General features: G+C 45.6%; 1 protein-coding gene across 6 annotated transcripts; it reads left to right on the forward strand.

Annotated features, from left to right (window-relative positions):
- The first annotated feature begins 6 nt into the window (after window positions 1-6).
- On the forward strand, window positions 7-12,374 carry wdr3 (WD repeat domain 3). Of its 6 annotated transcripts, none has more exons than XM_086051592.1 (27): window positions 7-49; window positions 1,282-1,485; window positions 1,668-1,877; window positions 3,107-3,225; window positions 3,448-3,526; window positions 4,600-4,695; window positions 4,776-4,898; window positions 4,973-5,074; window positions 5,909-6,009; window positions 6,247-6,336; window positions 6,409-6,645; window positions 6,804-6,897; window positions 6,991-7,092; window positions 7,270-7,352; window positions 7,958-8,096; window positions 8,186-8,242; window positions 9,056-9,156; window positions 9,232-9,343; window positions 9,431-9,565; window positions 9,657-9,707; window positions 10,008-10,073; window positions 10,145-10,237; window positions 10,337-10,387; window positions 10,754-10,797; window positions 11,093-11,221; window positions 11,966-12,059; window positions 12,149-12,374. In XM_086051592.1, exons 2-27 carry the CDS (start codon window positions 1,312-1,314, stop codon window positions 12,302-12,304), a joined length of 2,838 nt encoding a protein of 945 aa, XP_085907718.1. In that variant the 5' UTR covers window positions 7-49; window positions 1,282-1,311; the 3' UTR covers window positions 12,305-12,374. The 6 variants fall into 6 exon arrangements, with proteins under 6 accessions (XP_085907718.1, XP_085907720.1, XP_085907714.1 ...); XM_086051594.1 differs by lacking the exon at window positions 7-49 and adding an exon at window positions 229-487 and having other exon boundaries at window positions 4,782-4,898; XM_086051588.1 differs by lacking the exon at window positions 7-49 and adding an exon at window positions 232-487.
- The last annotated feature ends 3,714 nt before the right edge of the window (window positions 12,375-16,088 follow it).

The following is a 16,088-nucleotide window of genomic DNA, read 5'->3' on the forward strand; positions in this document are numbered from 1 at the left end:
CACTTCCGGGTTCTTCGTTGACAGTGGATGGCGGGTTCAACACTTCCGGGTTTGTTTTTCCCAGACTGTTCTGAATGACTATACATATACATATTTAATAATTTAAGTGTAACTTAGATTATTAAATATACATATTTCCATGGCCAATTTTTCTCGAATTAAGTCAACAGTCTTTAATTTTTTTTAAGCGCGTTTGCCTCCTGCAGTCAAACTCGGCAAAGGTCTTTTGGACCCCCAGTCAAAAGCAGTAGAATGAACGCGATGACTTATCAAACGCACCGTTTAAAACTCCAGTTCAGTTTTGTGTGTTGCTCGGGGAATACATTAGGAAAATAATATAGCTAAAAAGCACTTATTTAAAAAAACAAAAAACACGTTGCTCAGCGGCACGAGACCGATGTGACTCTGTGATCGATTGGTCCAGTCTGAAGCGATTCCCCGACGACAACAGCAGCGAAGGAACCACGCTTGATTCCGCGTTTCAGGGGTAAGACATCAAAATAGCCCAAACCTTGAGGACATTCATTAGAACTTCGTATCGTAAGTTGCTTCACAACATAGACAAACATATGAACAACGTGGGTGTGACTTTGTGAGCTCTATCGAGTCAGTATAGTGGACACGTGGGTTCAAGCGTGTCACCGTGGAGCGATTTGTAGTACAGTGGTCGCCGGGCGGACGGGGTTAGGAAGGGAAAAGGGGCGCTTCTTTGGCTATCTGCTTCGTCCCCGCCCCGTCGGTAGGTGTCGTACAGCTAAACAGTCGGCCCCCGGCTAAAAGGTAGCCTAGCTTATCACACGGAATTTCAAAATGCAAATAATGGAGTTACGTTTAAAAACTCGTTTATCAATACTCCTACAAGTGGTTGGTTCCCACAGAAATGCAGTAGATAGCTGTTCAAACGCAAATCGATCGCAAAAGCCGTCACTTGGCCACAAAAAATGTTTGTCGTAGAGGTAATTGTACCATGCAATGACAGTAAAGGCTTTCTAGTCTATTCTATACACGTCCTTTGAAGAAACAGTGTTTTAACTGCAAAATACTGCATTTTGGTGGTGACTACCGCCTTCCTGGCCTACTAGAGAATTTATGTGGCCAATTATCTAACATCAACTATTGCCTTGCTGTTGACAAGTATTGCTTCTTAGCTAGCAAGTGGTAGTTTCTAACCGAAATATGATATTAAGCTGTGAAAACACAGCAGTTGCTCACATAGTCTGTATTTGTCCAGAAAACTGTAGTAGTTGGCCACAAAAATTGTTATGTGGTTTGTCTCCACAGGAATCGGCGCCCCCTAGAGGCCACGCATCAATGGGCTTGACCAAGCAGTACCTGCGCTATGTGGCGGGCGCCGTTTTTGGCGTGATCGGCAGCCAGAAAGCTAACATCTGCTATGTCATGCTACGCGGTGGCGAGCGCGGCCGCTATGTGGCCGTGGCGGCGTGCGAGCACGTCTTCATCTGGGACACCCGCAAAGCGGAGAAGGTGACAACAAGATGATGAAAAAAGCATGCTTTTCAGTACTTCTCAGGGTTTTTCCGGGGTCAAGTTGAGACTGGCTCAAACAAACAACTGTTCTCTATGAAGTATTTTAAAAGAAGAAAAAGTGGGAGAAAGGTGTTTTTTGATACTTGCTGCTCATAGATTTTCCTCCTGTCTTGGTGCAGGTGTTGATCCTCGCGGGCCAGAAACATGAGGTGACCTTCCTGCGGCCGTCGCCGGACGGCGTCCACGTGGCTGTGGGCTACGAGGACGGCGCCGTGCGGCTCTTCAGTCTGCTGAACGGAGAGAGCAACGTCTGCTTTAACGGACACAAGTCGGCCGTCACGGCCATGTGCTACGATGCGCTGGGAGCCAGACTCGTCACCGGCTCCAAGGTCAGTCCGCCGACCGGCTGGACGACGGTGAAGAAGACCGTATACGATACAATACAATACAATTTTATTTATGTAGCGCATTTCACAACAGCTGGAGCTGTAACAAAGCACTTTACAAACAATAAACAAATGAATAATAATAAACAATAAAAGGCCATAATACACAGTGTTGATCAATAAATGAACACAAAACACTATATAGACTGAAAAGAGCCAAAAATTTCAGGTCTGATCAAAAAGCCAGCGAATAGAAGTGTGTCTTCAACCGGGTTTTGAAAGTGGACAGAGAGGAGGCTTGCCTAACATCCAATGGGAGGTCATTCCAAAGGGAAGGACCAGCAGTCGAAAAGGCTCAATCCCCTCTGAGGCTCCGCTTGCTCCTCGAGCAGCGCCTGGTCCGCAGACCTGAGGCTGCGGGAAAGTGCGTAGGAGTGGAGGAGCTCAGAGAGTTACGCTGGGGCGAGGCCATTTCATGATTTATAGACAAATAGGAGATTCTTAAATCGAACCCTGAAATGCACTGGGAGCCAGTGAAGCCAGTCAGTGTTTTTCGTGGAAACCCACGACTTCTTCACTTTGTGGCGGACAGACACTTACTCTGATTTTTTCACATTTTTTTCTTCTCATTTCAAAGCATTTTTAAGGAGTATCAATTATGCGCATAATTTTGCTATTCCGAGCTGTGGTCGGCTCAGTCCCACTCAATGGAAAAAAACATTTAAATAGGAGTTGTGCAAGATAGTGGTATAATATCACCATTTATAGAAGCAATCCCACAAATAAAAAGTGCATTGAACAAAAGTGTACTGTATATTAATTCATTGAAATATATCTAATGCAAAATAAGACTAATTAAAGTATATATGTTTAGATGCCCCGGTAATTACGCAAATAAAAGCATGAACATAACAGAATAATTCAAAACTAAAAAATCACCACAAATGTGTACAAAACCAACACACAAATAAAATAATTATACTTTGTAAGATGATACGAATTCTTCTTACTACCCTCTCTCCGCTATCGACTCCTGTGTGTGCTTTCCTGAGGGCAATTTTTTTCCCTCTATATTGTCACTGACACGTAAACAACGAAAAGCAGCACATTGCAGCATTTAGGTGCACGCTCAGTCACACGTCTCTTCTCAGAACATAACTTGGACGACTAAATGACCCATTCCAAAATGTCAATTGTGGCGATGAATTAAAAGAGGTCATTTCCACTTGCAGGACACGGACGTGATCGTGTGGGACGTCATCAACGAGTGCGGCCTGTACCGACTTCGGGGACACAAAGACGAGGTCACGCAGGCGCTCTTCCTCAAAGACAAAAACCTTCTGGTGACCAGGTACCACGTCTATTAGAAGAGCCGAACTTTATTTAGGCTGAATGGGAAGCATTTCGAATGCCATTGCCGTGCACTCCTTTGCAGCCACGTTATCTGAGTTGTTTCCCCGAGCGTGGCCGCGTCGACTTTTTCTGTCCACTGTATACGTGCATATGACTGTGTTGTGAGAGCGAGTGTGTGTATGTGTGTGTCACCCACACACATTGTTGCTTTTGTGGGCAGCTCCAAGGACACTTTTGTCAAGTGGTGGGACTTGGACACGCAGCATTGCTTCAAGACGTTGGTGGGCCACCGCAGTGAGGTGAGCGTCCTCCTCGCCATCACGGCCTCTCTTGATCTGCTGTGGCCGCGCTCACGCGCAACAACACTCCGCAGTCGTGCCAAGTTTGACTTCAAGTTCAACCAAAGTACAAAATGGCCGCTGCTTGCGCTTAGAAATTGGCTGCTTCTTCAACATTCCAAGAAATTGTATTTTCCTTTGAGCATCACAACCAACAAAAAAGCAGTCTAAATACATTTTTCATGGGGGCTTATGAATAAATAGATAATGCAATTAAAAAAACAAAATACAAATCATTTTCTTATCATTTCTTCTAAAAATGAAAATTTTAATTTAAAAATGTAAACGTGCAAAACAAATTGTAATTTGACGATTTTGCTCCTTTCAAGTACAATTTAATTTAAGCCTTTCAAATTAAACAACTACAAACATGTATTCTATCATTTCTTTGTTAGATTTTTTTTTTTTAAATGCTAGTAATTATTCATATTTAATACATTAAGTAATTGTGATTTCTAACGTATTTAACTGAAATTCATAAAAAAAACACATTTATTAAAATTGTTGCTTCGATTGAATGAATGAATTATTCTTGTAGTAAGTGAAGTAATGATTATTTAGATAGATTAGTAGATTGTAATTTAGATCAATATTTTTCCGGGAAAAACATGTCCAGATTACAAAGAAAACGAACCCATTCACTGCCAGCAGATTATCAGCGATATTTCAAGACCCACAAAATGTTGCGAGATATGATCACCAAATATGTATAGACGCCAAATCAGAGGCTATAATCCCATCGTTCTCCAAGAAAAAAAAGTTTGACAGTAGCATATTCCATTCTCTAGTGATTAGCAGTAGAGCATAGCTAAGTTTTACGAAATTCAGCTGCTTTTTTAAATTGTATTTTTTGATTCCTTGCAAATTGAACGCCCACGGTGCTCTGCCTAAATCAACAGTATGCATTTTCCCAAGCCCGCATTGAAACGAAATGACATTGATCGAGGGAAACGCATCCAAAGAAAGCAGGTGAAAATGTGTGAGCAATGCAGCACTGAGCTTGGCGCTTGCCTCTTTTTGCGACCGGCAATCAGGTGTGGGCCATGACCTTTCTTAACGAGGAGCGACGGCTGCTGACGGGCTCGGCCGACAGCGAGCTTCGAGCGTGGGACGTCAGCTACCTGACGGAGGTGAGCCGCCGCACCGAACGACTCCCCGTGGCTAGTGCGGTTTGGTGACGACGCGCGTGCGTGCATGTGATGGCGGCCAGGAGCAGGCGGAGGGCGAGCCCAAAGTCAAGAAGGGCAAAAGCCTGCTGGACGACGACGACGACGACGACGACGGCGGCGCAGCCGACGCGAGTGAGCAAGACGCCGACGAGAGTCCAGAAGATGTAAGCAGAACGGCGCTAAGGTCTTGACGTTTGGAGCCCCTGACCCACTTTGAATGTTTGTCGCCGTCTTTTAGTGTATTTTGACTTGCAAGAAAGCCGGCTCCATCCTCCGCGAGGCCAGAGACAGAGTTGTGTCTCTGAGTGCCGACAGCAAGGCCAGAGTCTTTGCCTGCCACGTGAGTACAAAATTGCTACGGAAGTCGCGTCTTCAATCAAAAACTAATGCAACTTTGCCCCCCCCCATTATAACTCACCACAAATATATATCATTTTATTTATTTGCATTAGGTTTTTTTGCCACAAAATGCATTTGATAACAAGAAAGATGTCTTTGTGGAAGAATGTGGTCATTTCCTAGAGAACTGCAATGTTTCGCTACTAAAACTCTGTGTTTATCCCCAAATGATGCAATAGTTGAGCACCAAAAATGATACTTGGCCGCAAAATTGTAGTGTGCACAAAAAGCTCTAAAATGAGGTATTTGTCCAGTCGCCACTGAAATGTAATAAATTGCCATCAATTTGGACACAAAAGGTGATAGTTGTCTACCGGCATGGAATTGTTGACTACCAAAAGATGTGTCATCATTGAAAATAGCGATGTTGGACCAGGATTGTGGTCACCATACAGTATTTAGCCATCAAATATCTGTTTGGTCTAAAAAAAAAAAAACACACACACACAATTTCACCACAAAAAATGCTCTTTTGCTCCCAAAAAGTTGGAATCATGAAGTAAAACAGTAGCTGCAACCTGTTGTCGCAATCATTTACCTTTAGAATTGAATTTGATCACAAAAGGAAATAATAGTCATATTTACAACACCCTCCTCCCTCCATTGAAACACTGCAGTTGGACAACAAAATGTTGTGTCTTGCCTCACAAAAGTTGGACCAAAATTCCACTTGGCTTAGCGCTCAAATGTATTTGTATGAATTTTTTCGGGGCCTTGGCGCTTCACGTGCTGCTTCTCCAAATGTCAAACTGTATTTTTGTGCGCGACTGTCCAGGGCAACGACTCCATCCTGGAGGTGTTCATGGTGCAGTCAGAGGAGGAAGTGTGCAAGAAGATGCACAAGAAGCTCAAGAAAGCCAAGAAGAAGGCCGCCAAGTAAGTTGTCCGCACTCCAAAAAGTACTTTCCGAATGGCTTGGGCTTTTTTTCCATTCCAATAGTAGACAAATGTTGCTTTGCTCGTTTCAAGTAAGCTTTCTGATTTATGCTGGCGGTCAATTGGATTTTTTGGTTTTACGTTACCGCAATGCCGATTGACAGCGGCGCGCCAAACTCAAACGTTTGACTTGAATTGACTTGAATGCGCTGAGGCGTGCCTCCCTTCCTCCTCCAGAACGGCGGCGGGCGAGGCGGCGCCGGTGGAGAGGACGCTGGCGGACGAGATCGTCCGCCTGAGCAACATCAAGGCCTCCTCCAAGATCAGGTGACGTCCCCAAAGCCCGAGCGGCCGCTCGGATGGCGCGACCTGACCCCGCTCGCCGATTGATCGCCTCAGGTGGGCCGACTGCCTGTCGTGCGGCGGCGGCGAGCTGAAGGTGGCCCTGCTGCTGCAGAACAACACGGTGGAGACGTACAGCCTGAAGGCGTCCGAATCGGCGGCGGCGGCGGCGGCCAGCAAGACGGCGCGCCTCACGCTGGGCGGCCACCGCAGCGACGTGCGCACGCTGGCCTTCAGCTCCGACAACCTGGCCGTGCTGTCGGCGTCCGGGGACACCGTCAAAATCTGGAACAGGTCAGGCCAGCGCCACGACTTGCAACCCGGCGGCTTCACGTCACATTCGGACCTGGAATCACGCGGCGATAATATGTTCTCGCGAGCCGCTGCCTTTGTCTGCGTAGTTGTGCTTTAATGTCGTCAAAGCGCGCGTTTGCTTGCTTTGGCGTCCGCAGGTCGACGCTGCAGGTGGTGCGCACCATGGCGTGCCAGTACGCCCTCTGCTCCCTGTTTGTGCCCGGCGACAGGCAGATCATCCTGGGGACCAAGGTGGCCCGCCCTTGACGCCCCTTCTCGTCCTTTCCTCTTACCATGTTACTACCTCTGACCTTTTGCTGAGTCTTGGTCTTTGTCTTGGGTCAGAGCGGCAATCTGCAGATCTTCGAGTTGGCGTCGGGCAGCCTCCTGGAGACGCTGGAGGCCCACCGCGGGGCCCTGTGGTCCCTCTGCTTGGCGCCCGACCAGGTTTTTGCTTCGCATATTTCTTCTTCCCCTTTTATTGTGTGTTTTCTTCTTCCCTTTTACCCCCTTTTTTGCCTTTGCCCAGTTTTCTTCATATTCCCTCATAAATTTTTGTTCATCTTTTTCCCCGTTTTCCTTCTGTGAATGTATGACGTACAACGTGTGCGTGTGCGCGCGTAGCGGGGCATCGTGAGCGGCGGCGCGGACAAGACGGTGAAGTTGTGGGACTTTGAGTTGGTGAAGGATGAGGCCACCGGACACAAGTAAGATGCAAAACTTTTCAGATTATTCCAAAGACAATTTGGGACAAGATGCAGAGGGGCACCATCTAGTGGCCACGCATGCATATTACATTACGTTGCTGTCAAACTGTCATTTTTTTTCTCATTTTCCCCTCTTTCTTTTTTTAATTTACTCTATCCTGTCCTTTGTCTTTTTCTCTTTTCCGTTTTCTGTTGTTTTCATTCTTTTTCATTTATGTTTTTTACATTTCCATTGCTTTCTTCTGTTCCATTTTTCATGTTTCTTTCCTTTCTTATTTTTTCCGGTATCTATTTATTCCTCTTTTTCTTTTTTCCACATTTGTTCCTCATTTCTCAGCGTTTTTCTTTGCTATTTTTCTTCTTTGTCTTGCATTTATTGTTCTCCTTTTCCATTTCCCTTTTTTTCCCCTCTTATCTTTTCTGTTCCCGTTTTCCTTCTTTTCTGCCATTTTCTGCTCTTCTCTCACTTCTTTTCCCATTTTCTTTCACATTCCTCTTTTTCTTGATTTTCTTTTGTACCATTTCCTCTTTTTGCCCTTTGCATTTTCCGTCCCCGCCCTTCTTGTTTTTTATTTTTGTTTTCCTTGTATTTGCGTGCGCTGCAGGAGGCTGACGTTGAAGCACAGGCGCACGTTGCAGCTGGAGGAAGACGTCCTGTGCGTGAAGTTCTCTCCCGATCGGCGGCTGCTGGCCGTCTCCCTGCTGGACTGCACCGTCAAAGTCTTCTACACCGACACGCTCAAGGTAAAGCGGTTGGGCGGGCAAGGAGAGGAGGAGCTGACTGGCTCTGCATCAAGTCACTCTTGCCTGGTCTTGTGGTGCTCTGTGTGCAGTTCTTCCTGTCGCTGTACGGACACAAGCTGCCCGTCCTTTGTCTGGACATCACACACGTGAGTAGACACCGTGATGAAATGCTCCCATTCAGACTGCGGCTTCGCGAAGGACTTGGTCCATTTTCATTGATATAGATTGTAGAACGCCCTCGTTTTCTCAATGGCGACACAAAGAGAAGGGACGTGTTAAGACGAAGAAAATCCTTTTTTATGTCGTAATCATTTTATTGGGTGCAGAATGAAACACAGACAGAGGTTTTCAGTTCGATTTTTTTTTTTGTTTCTTTTACATCTTATCTAGATTTTTTTTTCTATTGTAATTTTAACTTTTTTTTTTAATGACATCAGATTTTTTCAGGATTAAATGTTTTAATTCATATCATTGTTTTACATGTATATACTGTGTATTGTTTATTTCAGATTTATTTTGTTTTTTTTACAAGTTACTGTATTTGTAGTTACAATTTCATTTGATTTCAAGAAGTTAACAACATTTTGCGTCTTGATTTAATTCAACATATCGTCGCTGTCCTGTGAAAAAGACTTATGCCCAATTTAGTTCATGCGATGTCTGTAACGTGGAAACACCATTCACGTAAAAATAAGAGAATTGAAAAAAAATGGACATAAGTGTTTTTCACAGGACAGTGACGATATATTTGGTTTTTATTTGACCTGTTTTACGTTTTTTTTAAAATTGTATTTCCGTTTTATTCATTTTCTATTGTAACGTATTTGTTTTCAATTCTACCAAAACGCTATAACTGACTTTTGTGCGAATGTGGATAGTTGTTCCAGAATGGTAGTTGTTATTATTTTCAAAAGTAACGACAATAACCGGTTTGTCGTTGGCATTTTTTTCCCCCACAGGACAGCAAGCTGATCGCCACGGGCTCGGCGGATCGCAACGTGAAGATCTGGGGCCTGGATTTTGGAGACTGTCACCGCTCCATGTTTGCGCACGACGACAGGTCGGTAGCGCGCACTGGCGCGTCCGCTCCGGCGCGCTCACGATGACGACCTCACGTCACTTGCCGTGTGCGCAGCGTCATGTTCCTGCAGTTCGTCCCCAAGACGCATTTGTTCTTCACGGCGGGAAAGGACAAGAAGATCAAGCAGTGGGACGCCGACAAGTTTGAACACATCCAGACCTTGGAGGTCAGTCCCCCCCCCCCCCCCCCCCCCCCTTTTTCTGTGGTGAAGTAACCGCTGATTTCTGACCACCCCCCACCCCCACCCCCCAAGGGCCACCATCGCGAGGTGTGGTGTTTGAGCATCAGCCCCAACGGCGACCATGTGGTGTCGGCGTCACACGACAAGTCTCTGCGCCTGTGGGAGAGGACCAGGGAGCCCATCATCCTGGAGGAGGAACGCGAGATGGTGAGGAACAAGAGGGCCCGAGCATTCGCATCAATATTGGCCGCCAACTTTCTTGCCATGGAGTCTACTTCTTTTTTTGGTCATTTGACAGGAGCGAGAGGCGGACTTTGAGGAGAGCCTGGCCAAAGGGGACACTCCAGTGGTAAGTTGCCATCTTGCCATGACTACTAATGTCTCTTCTCCCGTTAGCTAACCAACTGTTAGCTTCTTAGTAGAATTTAGCACGATGTCACGCGTTTCCGTGTGGCGAAGCCTACATGGGCCGTTAGCATGCTGGTTGTTGGCATTTGCTCAATTCCCCATTTGAGTAGCTGATGAAAGGGGCAAATCTTGACTTCTCTGCTGGATTCTGGTCGATCCCGCGCTATGTTTTTGCATGCTAGCTGCTAGCATTGAATCCATCTCATAGGCTGTACTAGTCAGTCAGGTGTTTCCTTGGTAGGTGCCCGGAGAGACATCGGGCGAAGCCGCACCAGCCGGAAAGAAAACGGCGGAGACGGTCAAAGCTGTGAGTTGACCTTGCTTAGCATTCCGGCTAGCAAACTTCATAGTAACGTGGCTAATTTGGATTGCCACCAGGCCGAACGCATCATGGAGGCTCTGGAGCTCCTCCGAGGGGAGAACAGGAAGATGGAAGAACACAAATATGCCTGCGAGCGCGCCGGCAAGGAGGTGAGAGCGTTGTCGTGCTTTTTACGCTCGCACATCCACGAGTGAGTGTTGTCTTTGTAAAGGCGCAACGTTGTCAATGCTTTCTCATATTACTTGCAGCTGGCCCTCCCTGAGCCAAATCCCATCCTTGTGGCCTTTGGAAATATTTCCGTGAGTGTTTCTTTTTTCTGTCTCGAATAGGAAATGTTCAACAGCGGACGTAGTCAAACCTTTGTTTTGTGTTAGCTTTGCGGACAATATCTGAAGTAGGAGTCCTCAGGGAATAATAATGATTTCTCCCCCAGACCATTCACCCATTGATTTCTATGATTTATGAATGATTAAAGTGTTTATTCGTTTGAGCTTTTTTTTTGCTTGTTTTTCCTTTTATTCTTCATGTCACCCATCACTTTTGTCCTATAATTTACAGCTGCGTTGTCTTATCTATCGATCTGTCCAAAATCTGGGTCGGATTCGGGATTTGACCACCCCAGGGCTGTTATTGACATTGTGTGCTTGCGTTTGTTGCACTTGCAGCCGTGCCGCTACGTTCTTGACGTCATCAAGAAAGTCCGATCCAGGTGAGAAGCGATTGTCAAAAAACCCTCACAAAATGCTCTACGCCGCTCTCCATGTTGCACCAGCAGTGTTGAAAAATGAGACAATTCCTAAAAATATATTTATTATCGTAAGCCGTTGTAACATGCACCGGGGTTAAAGCCACTGTGAATTCCTGTCCAGTTTGGACATTTAATTCATGATTTAAAATTTTTTTTGCATGCTACTTGTACCAGATGTTGAGAATCACTGCTGTGCTGTGTTCTTTTTCTTTGACGTGTTTTTTGTTTGTTTGTTTTGTTTTCTGTGGCACGTCAGCGAGCTGGAGGTGTCTCTGCTGGTGTTACCGTTCCCGTACGTGCCGGAGCTGTTGGAGCTCTTCAACGGCTTCATCCGGCAGGGCCTGGAGGTGGAGCTGCTGTGCCGCTGCCTCTTCTTCCTGCTCAAGTCAGTCAAACAAAACGCTGCGGCTTCTTTCAATGCGCCACATAGTTCAGGACGCACGCACGTTAAACAACTGTAGAACAAAGTATCCCTGACATGATGCAAACATGGAAAAGTGCCAAAGCAGGGTTGGACTCAAGCTTAGGGAGGGTTTTTTTTTTTTCCATCCTTATTTTTTTTTCTCAAGAACCCTCCCAATAAATATTTTATTTTATTGGAGTTCATTGTTTGGCATTACTTCCCTTGAAGAAAATCATAGGAATTGGGGGAAAATAGTTTTGATTAAATTAGAAAGGTCTCAGCTACTTTTCTCATACTTTTAATTCAAAATGAAAGTCAGCAAAATGTGATAAACATGTTTGTGTGTTGTTTTTTAATATCAGCAAAAGTAGCTAGACAAGTCATCAAAATTTGCCCTGTGAATCTGTGTTCATGTAACAAAAAAAAAGACCAGGCCAATTTGTCATGAATGTTATTTTATTTGAATTTTTTAAACGTCAGAAAATGTTGTTTAGAATAATGTCTAGAAATAATTTTAGATTTTTTTCTTTAAAAAAAAAGTCACATTTCTATTCTTTGACTTTTGACCCGAGGCCAGAGTAATTGTATTGCTTTCGCTGTCTTTGTTGTTGTATTATCGCCGTTTTGTTCTTGTAAAGTGCTTTGTTACAGCTGTAGCTGCTATGAAATACGCTCCATCCATAAAGTTGGATTGTATTTGAAGGGCCTGTTGTGTTCTCCCCCCAGAATTCATTTTGGTCGGATCTCCGGCAGCCAGAAGCTTCTCCCCGTCATCGACGAGCTGCGCACCAACACGCTCTCCAAAGTGCAAGACATCCGCGTAAGGCCACCATGACAGATTGCACCTCGACCTGCGCGCCGTCCTCGTCCTCGTCGTCATCGTCCTGCTTTTCTCCTCCCTCCATACAGGACCTGATGGGTTTCAACAGCGCCGCCCTGCAGTTCCTCCAGCGAGAGTTGGAGAGCAAGGAGGAAGTGATGTTCTTCGCCGACGCCACGGGACGCCTGGCCGACAAGAAGAAGCGGCGGAGGAAGCACGAGAGGGTCATCCTCACCGTCGCCTGACGCAAATAGACTCTTGCTTTTTTTTTATTCTACCCTTATCTTCAGTAATAACAATAAAATGTAAAACGTCTTTTTTCATTTCCTGAAACACGTAGTGGTGCCTTGACATGCAAGTGAGCCCAGCTACAAGTTTGCTCCTTTTTTGCTTTGACTTGCAAGGGCAAAGCGCTGAATGGCGGCAGTCAGGAGTTTCAGGCACCTGTGGGTCAAGGCAGATTGAGCAAACAGTCTGAAGGGGGCGATGTTGGCCTTTCACAACACAAGCCGTGCCCCCTCCCAGCAGTGAAAGTGGCACTTTACAAGCTTGTAACTTCACCTCCATTTACAAGACAGACTTGCAAGCAAGGAATTATCCTCTTGGCTGTCCTTTTTATTTATTTATTAGCTTTCCACATCACAAGCATTGAAACGATCCTTTAAAACACCCCAAAAATGTGATGAAGTGTATTTATAGAGCAGTTAAACTGGGCCAACGACATTTGGACTTGACGCTTGTTAAAGTCTCACCTACCAGCATGAAAACATTCTTGAGCGAAAGATCACCCAAGAACCAAGACTATGCTCAAAATTGGCCCCGTTGTCGGGATGTCAACTGAAACGGCCCACTCGCTCGCAACATCTTTCAGGGACGTCCAATAACGCACTTTGATTGAAAGTGGGGGGGAATACTCCAATTTGGCCCGATTGTCCGTGTGTTGAACCTGCCTATGTTTAAAAAAAAAAAGCTTGATTACGCGCGAGGATTTACCATCATAAATGTTGAACTGGTTTACAATGCACGATTGTGTAGGAAAGATGACTGTTCTTAACATACCCCGCCCACGTCACAGGACGATTGCTCAGGATAATCTTTCAGATGTTCAATATATCGGAACTTTGCTGACTTTGAGCGGGAGTGGAGGAAAAAGTGAAATTTGTCCCGATTGTGGCTGTGTTGTACCCTGCTTCGAGGCTGGCCCTGTGATAGGATTTTGCATCGTTGCTGGAAATTAACACAGTCCGAATATTTTGTTACTACACTTAATAGTAGGGAGGCCCGTTAGCAATTTTTTTTTCTCGTACCGATACCAGTATTAGTATTCATTCTTTGAGTACACACTGATACCTCTTGTACTTTTAATATCAAAATTTTCATTGAAACCTCTTGTACTTTTAATATCAAAATTTTCATTGAACACAATGATGAAAATGTGACCCACAGAGCTTTTGCTTTTGCCACAGATGTGTCAAACTGCCGCAGTAGAGCGCCAACTACTGGCGAGGAGGACTTACTTGATGTCAGCTCTTTTTGTGAGATTTTTGCCTCAAGTATTGGAGGCTGGTATCAGCAGCCTCCACGAGAACCCGTCAGTTTTGTAAAACAAGGGGTGGGGTGGGGGGGGGGGGGGTGTTCAACAAAGAACAAGCCTGCAGTAGCCGATGGTGACGGCAAGTCAAAAATGACATAGGCAATTATGCTAGCAGGCTAACGATCTGGTCAAAACGGATGCTGTGCATCTTTTGACAGTATATTTAATTCCCCTGCGTCTTTTTGCTCTCCGTGAGGGTGTTGAGGCAGTCGTACTCGAGGACAGCTGCCTTTTGCCTCGTCCTTGTGTGCCGGCCGGCGTTGCCGTTTGGCCAACATAGGCCACTCGCAAGCGTTCTGCCGATTGTCACGCAAGTCAACGCATGAACACCCGATGTCAGTCTTGGCTTTCATTTCATGCGTCCAGTTGGCCTCTTTGGAAACTCTCCTGCATGGTGATAGTACATTTTGTTTTTTTCAATTTGGGTTTACGAGGGCACGCTTAAGCCGGATATCAAGTAGACGGAAGAAATGCTCCGATGGCATATCCTTGAAATCCGGCAACAGCTCGCTCACTGCACCGGTGCGCTCTTTGTCCTCACTAGCAGCACAACTTTGCAACAACCACATCAAATCTTGCGCCTAGACTCCAATACACATTCCGATTTTCTTTGGCCGTGGCGGATGGGCAAAATTGCACTTTTAAAAGTACACAGCCAATGTGCTCAGACGTAGACAACATGAAACGATGCAGCATATTGGCGGACTCGCAGCGAGAGAAGGATGAACAAACTTTTGTGCTCAGCCAGAGCGGCTTTGGGCCCAATTCAATTTTCACCTGTCACTCAAAGTGTGTTTTTCCTTCTCGCGCCGTCTTGGCCGTCGGCGGTCAGGCGCTCGGGTGCCGCTTTGATTGACGGCGGGTGCTGTTTCCTAAGATCAGGTTTGTGGCCACGTTATGTATAGTGAGCGCGCCGTGCGGCTATAAACGGACTTGGACCGCATCGATCCTCCTCCGACTGCGACTGCGGACTCCTTTTTCGGAACCGGCTGCGCTCAAACGTCGTTAAATAAAAACGACGAATAAATAGTTTGAGACAAAATCAATTCGTTTTTGATTCATTGACGAATTGTTGCATCTATAATATTATTCTTATACACCACAACATTACTAGCCACTGTGCTGAGGTTTTTAATTAACGTTACTTTCTTTTTGCTACTTTCTTTTTGCTACTTTTACTGCATTATTTAAAAAAAAACGATTAAAATATTCATTTCACTTTTGAATTAAAAAACGAGAACATTTGAAATAAATTTCGATTCGTTTGTTTTTAATAAAATTAGCTACTGATGCAACAGTATGTATGTATGTATCTACAAAACAATTTCAGTGAATTAAAACAATGAAATATTACAATTCATGAATGAACTTAAATATATTAATGATTGTCAATAAAGTAATTATTAAATGCTTTGTAGATTATATGTTGTGAGCACTGCTGTAAATAAAGGAAAACAAAATGCAAATGTGTAAGTCGAATACAGACGCATGTAAACGTCACGGCCCCAGTTGAATGAGTGAGTGACTGGATGGTGTAGTGAGCACCTCCAACCTCCTCCCCATCCCACCGCGCCACCCCCACAAGCACATCTGGCAGGCGCGTTGAGATATGAGGTGGCGGCGGCGGCGGCGGCGGCCAATTCCATTATGGCTGCCGGCGTCTTGAGTGATGAGGTGACGGCGAGCCAGGCGGGAAGAAGGCGGCCGGCCGACAGCGCGTGAACCCGCCCGGGGCCGGGCCACGAACAATCGGCCGCCCGCCCGCCCGCCCGCCATTTCCTTACTGTGCGCTCGCCGCCGTCGGTCGAGCTCAAAGGCGTCTCGCTTCTCTTCGCTCCGCTCGGCCGGCGTACGGCAAATCATTACAATTGTGTCCGAGAGAGGCCGGCGCCCGTTCCAAAGAGACAAATGGCCGCCATTAAAAGGGACTGCTAACGACCGATCCCAGCTCACCTCTTTTCACGATTGGTCGTTACCTGAGCGACTGTGATGATGTCATTTTCAGTCGACAGAAGTGACAAAATGGCCGTCCCTTTAAATGGCTGAAAACGGGTGCCTTTTGCTGCTTACCTCATTTTTCATATTCATCACAATGCCTTGTTTTAAGGCGTGGGCCTGCAGAGAACATGTTCTTGAAAAAAAAATCTCTTTGGGTTGACTAAATCCTAAATTGTCCCTAGTCCAGCCTCCACACGAACTGCCTAAGCCAACCGTCAACCCTGAGACTTGCTCAAGTCAAAAGCCAGCTCAAAGTGCCGGAATGCTGGAAACAACAACAACAACAACAACAACAAATACACGTAAGTAGGCGGGTCCATCTGACTGCTTGAAACGAGTTGCATGTCGCTCTCTTTTTCTTTTTTTTTTTAATCAGTTCCCATTCGAGCACATTCGATATTCCCACACTTTTTTTCCTCCCCGCAGAATGAAGTGAT

This window comes from Filicampus tigris, chromosome 14, assembly GCF_054856515.1.
Source record: "Filicampus tigris isolate MCC_2025a chromosome 14, RoL_Ftig_1.0, whole genome shotgun sequence".
NCBI classification, from domain to species: Eukaryota; Metazoa; Chordata; class Actinopteri; order Syngnathiformes; family Syngnathidae; genus Filicampus; species Filicampus tigris.

What these genes read in the sequence shown, in the direction of transcription:
- wdr3 (XM_086051592.1), top strand. Translation starts at nt 1,312, where the DNA reads ATGGGCTTGACCAAGCAGTACCTGCGCTATGTGGCGGGCGCCGTTTTT. An exon ending in TCTACACCGACACGCTCAAG is followed by an intron (nt 8,097 to 8,185) that starts GTAAAGCGGTTG and finishes CTCTGTGTGCAG; the next exon opens with TTCTTCCTGTCGCTGTACGG. An exon ending in TGGAGGAGGAACGCGAGATG is followed by an intron (nt 9,566 to 9,656) that starts GTGAGGAACAAG and finishes GTCATTTGACAG; the next exon opens with GAGCGAGAGGCGGACTTTGA.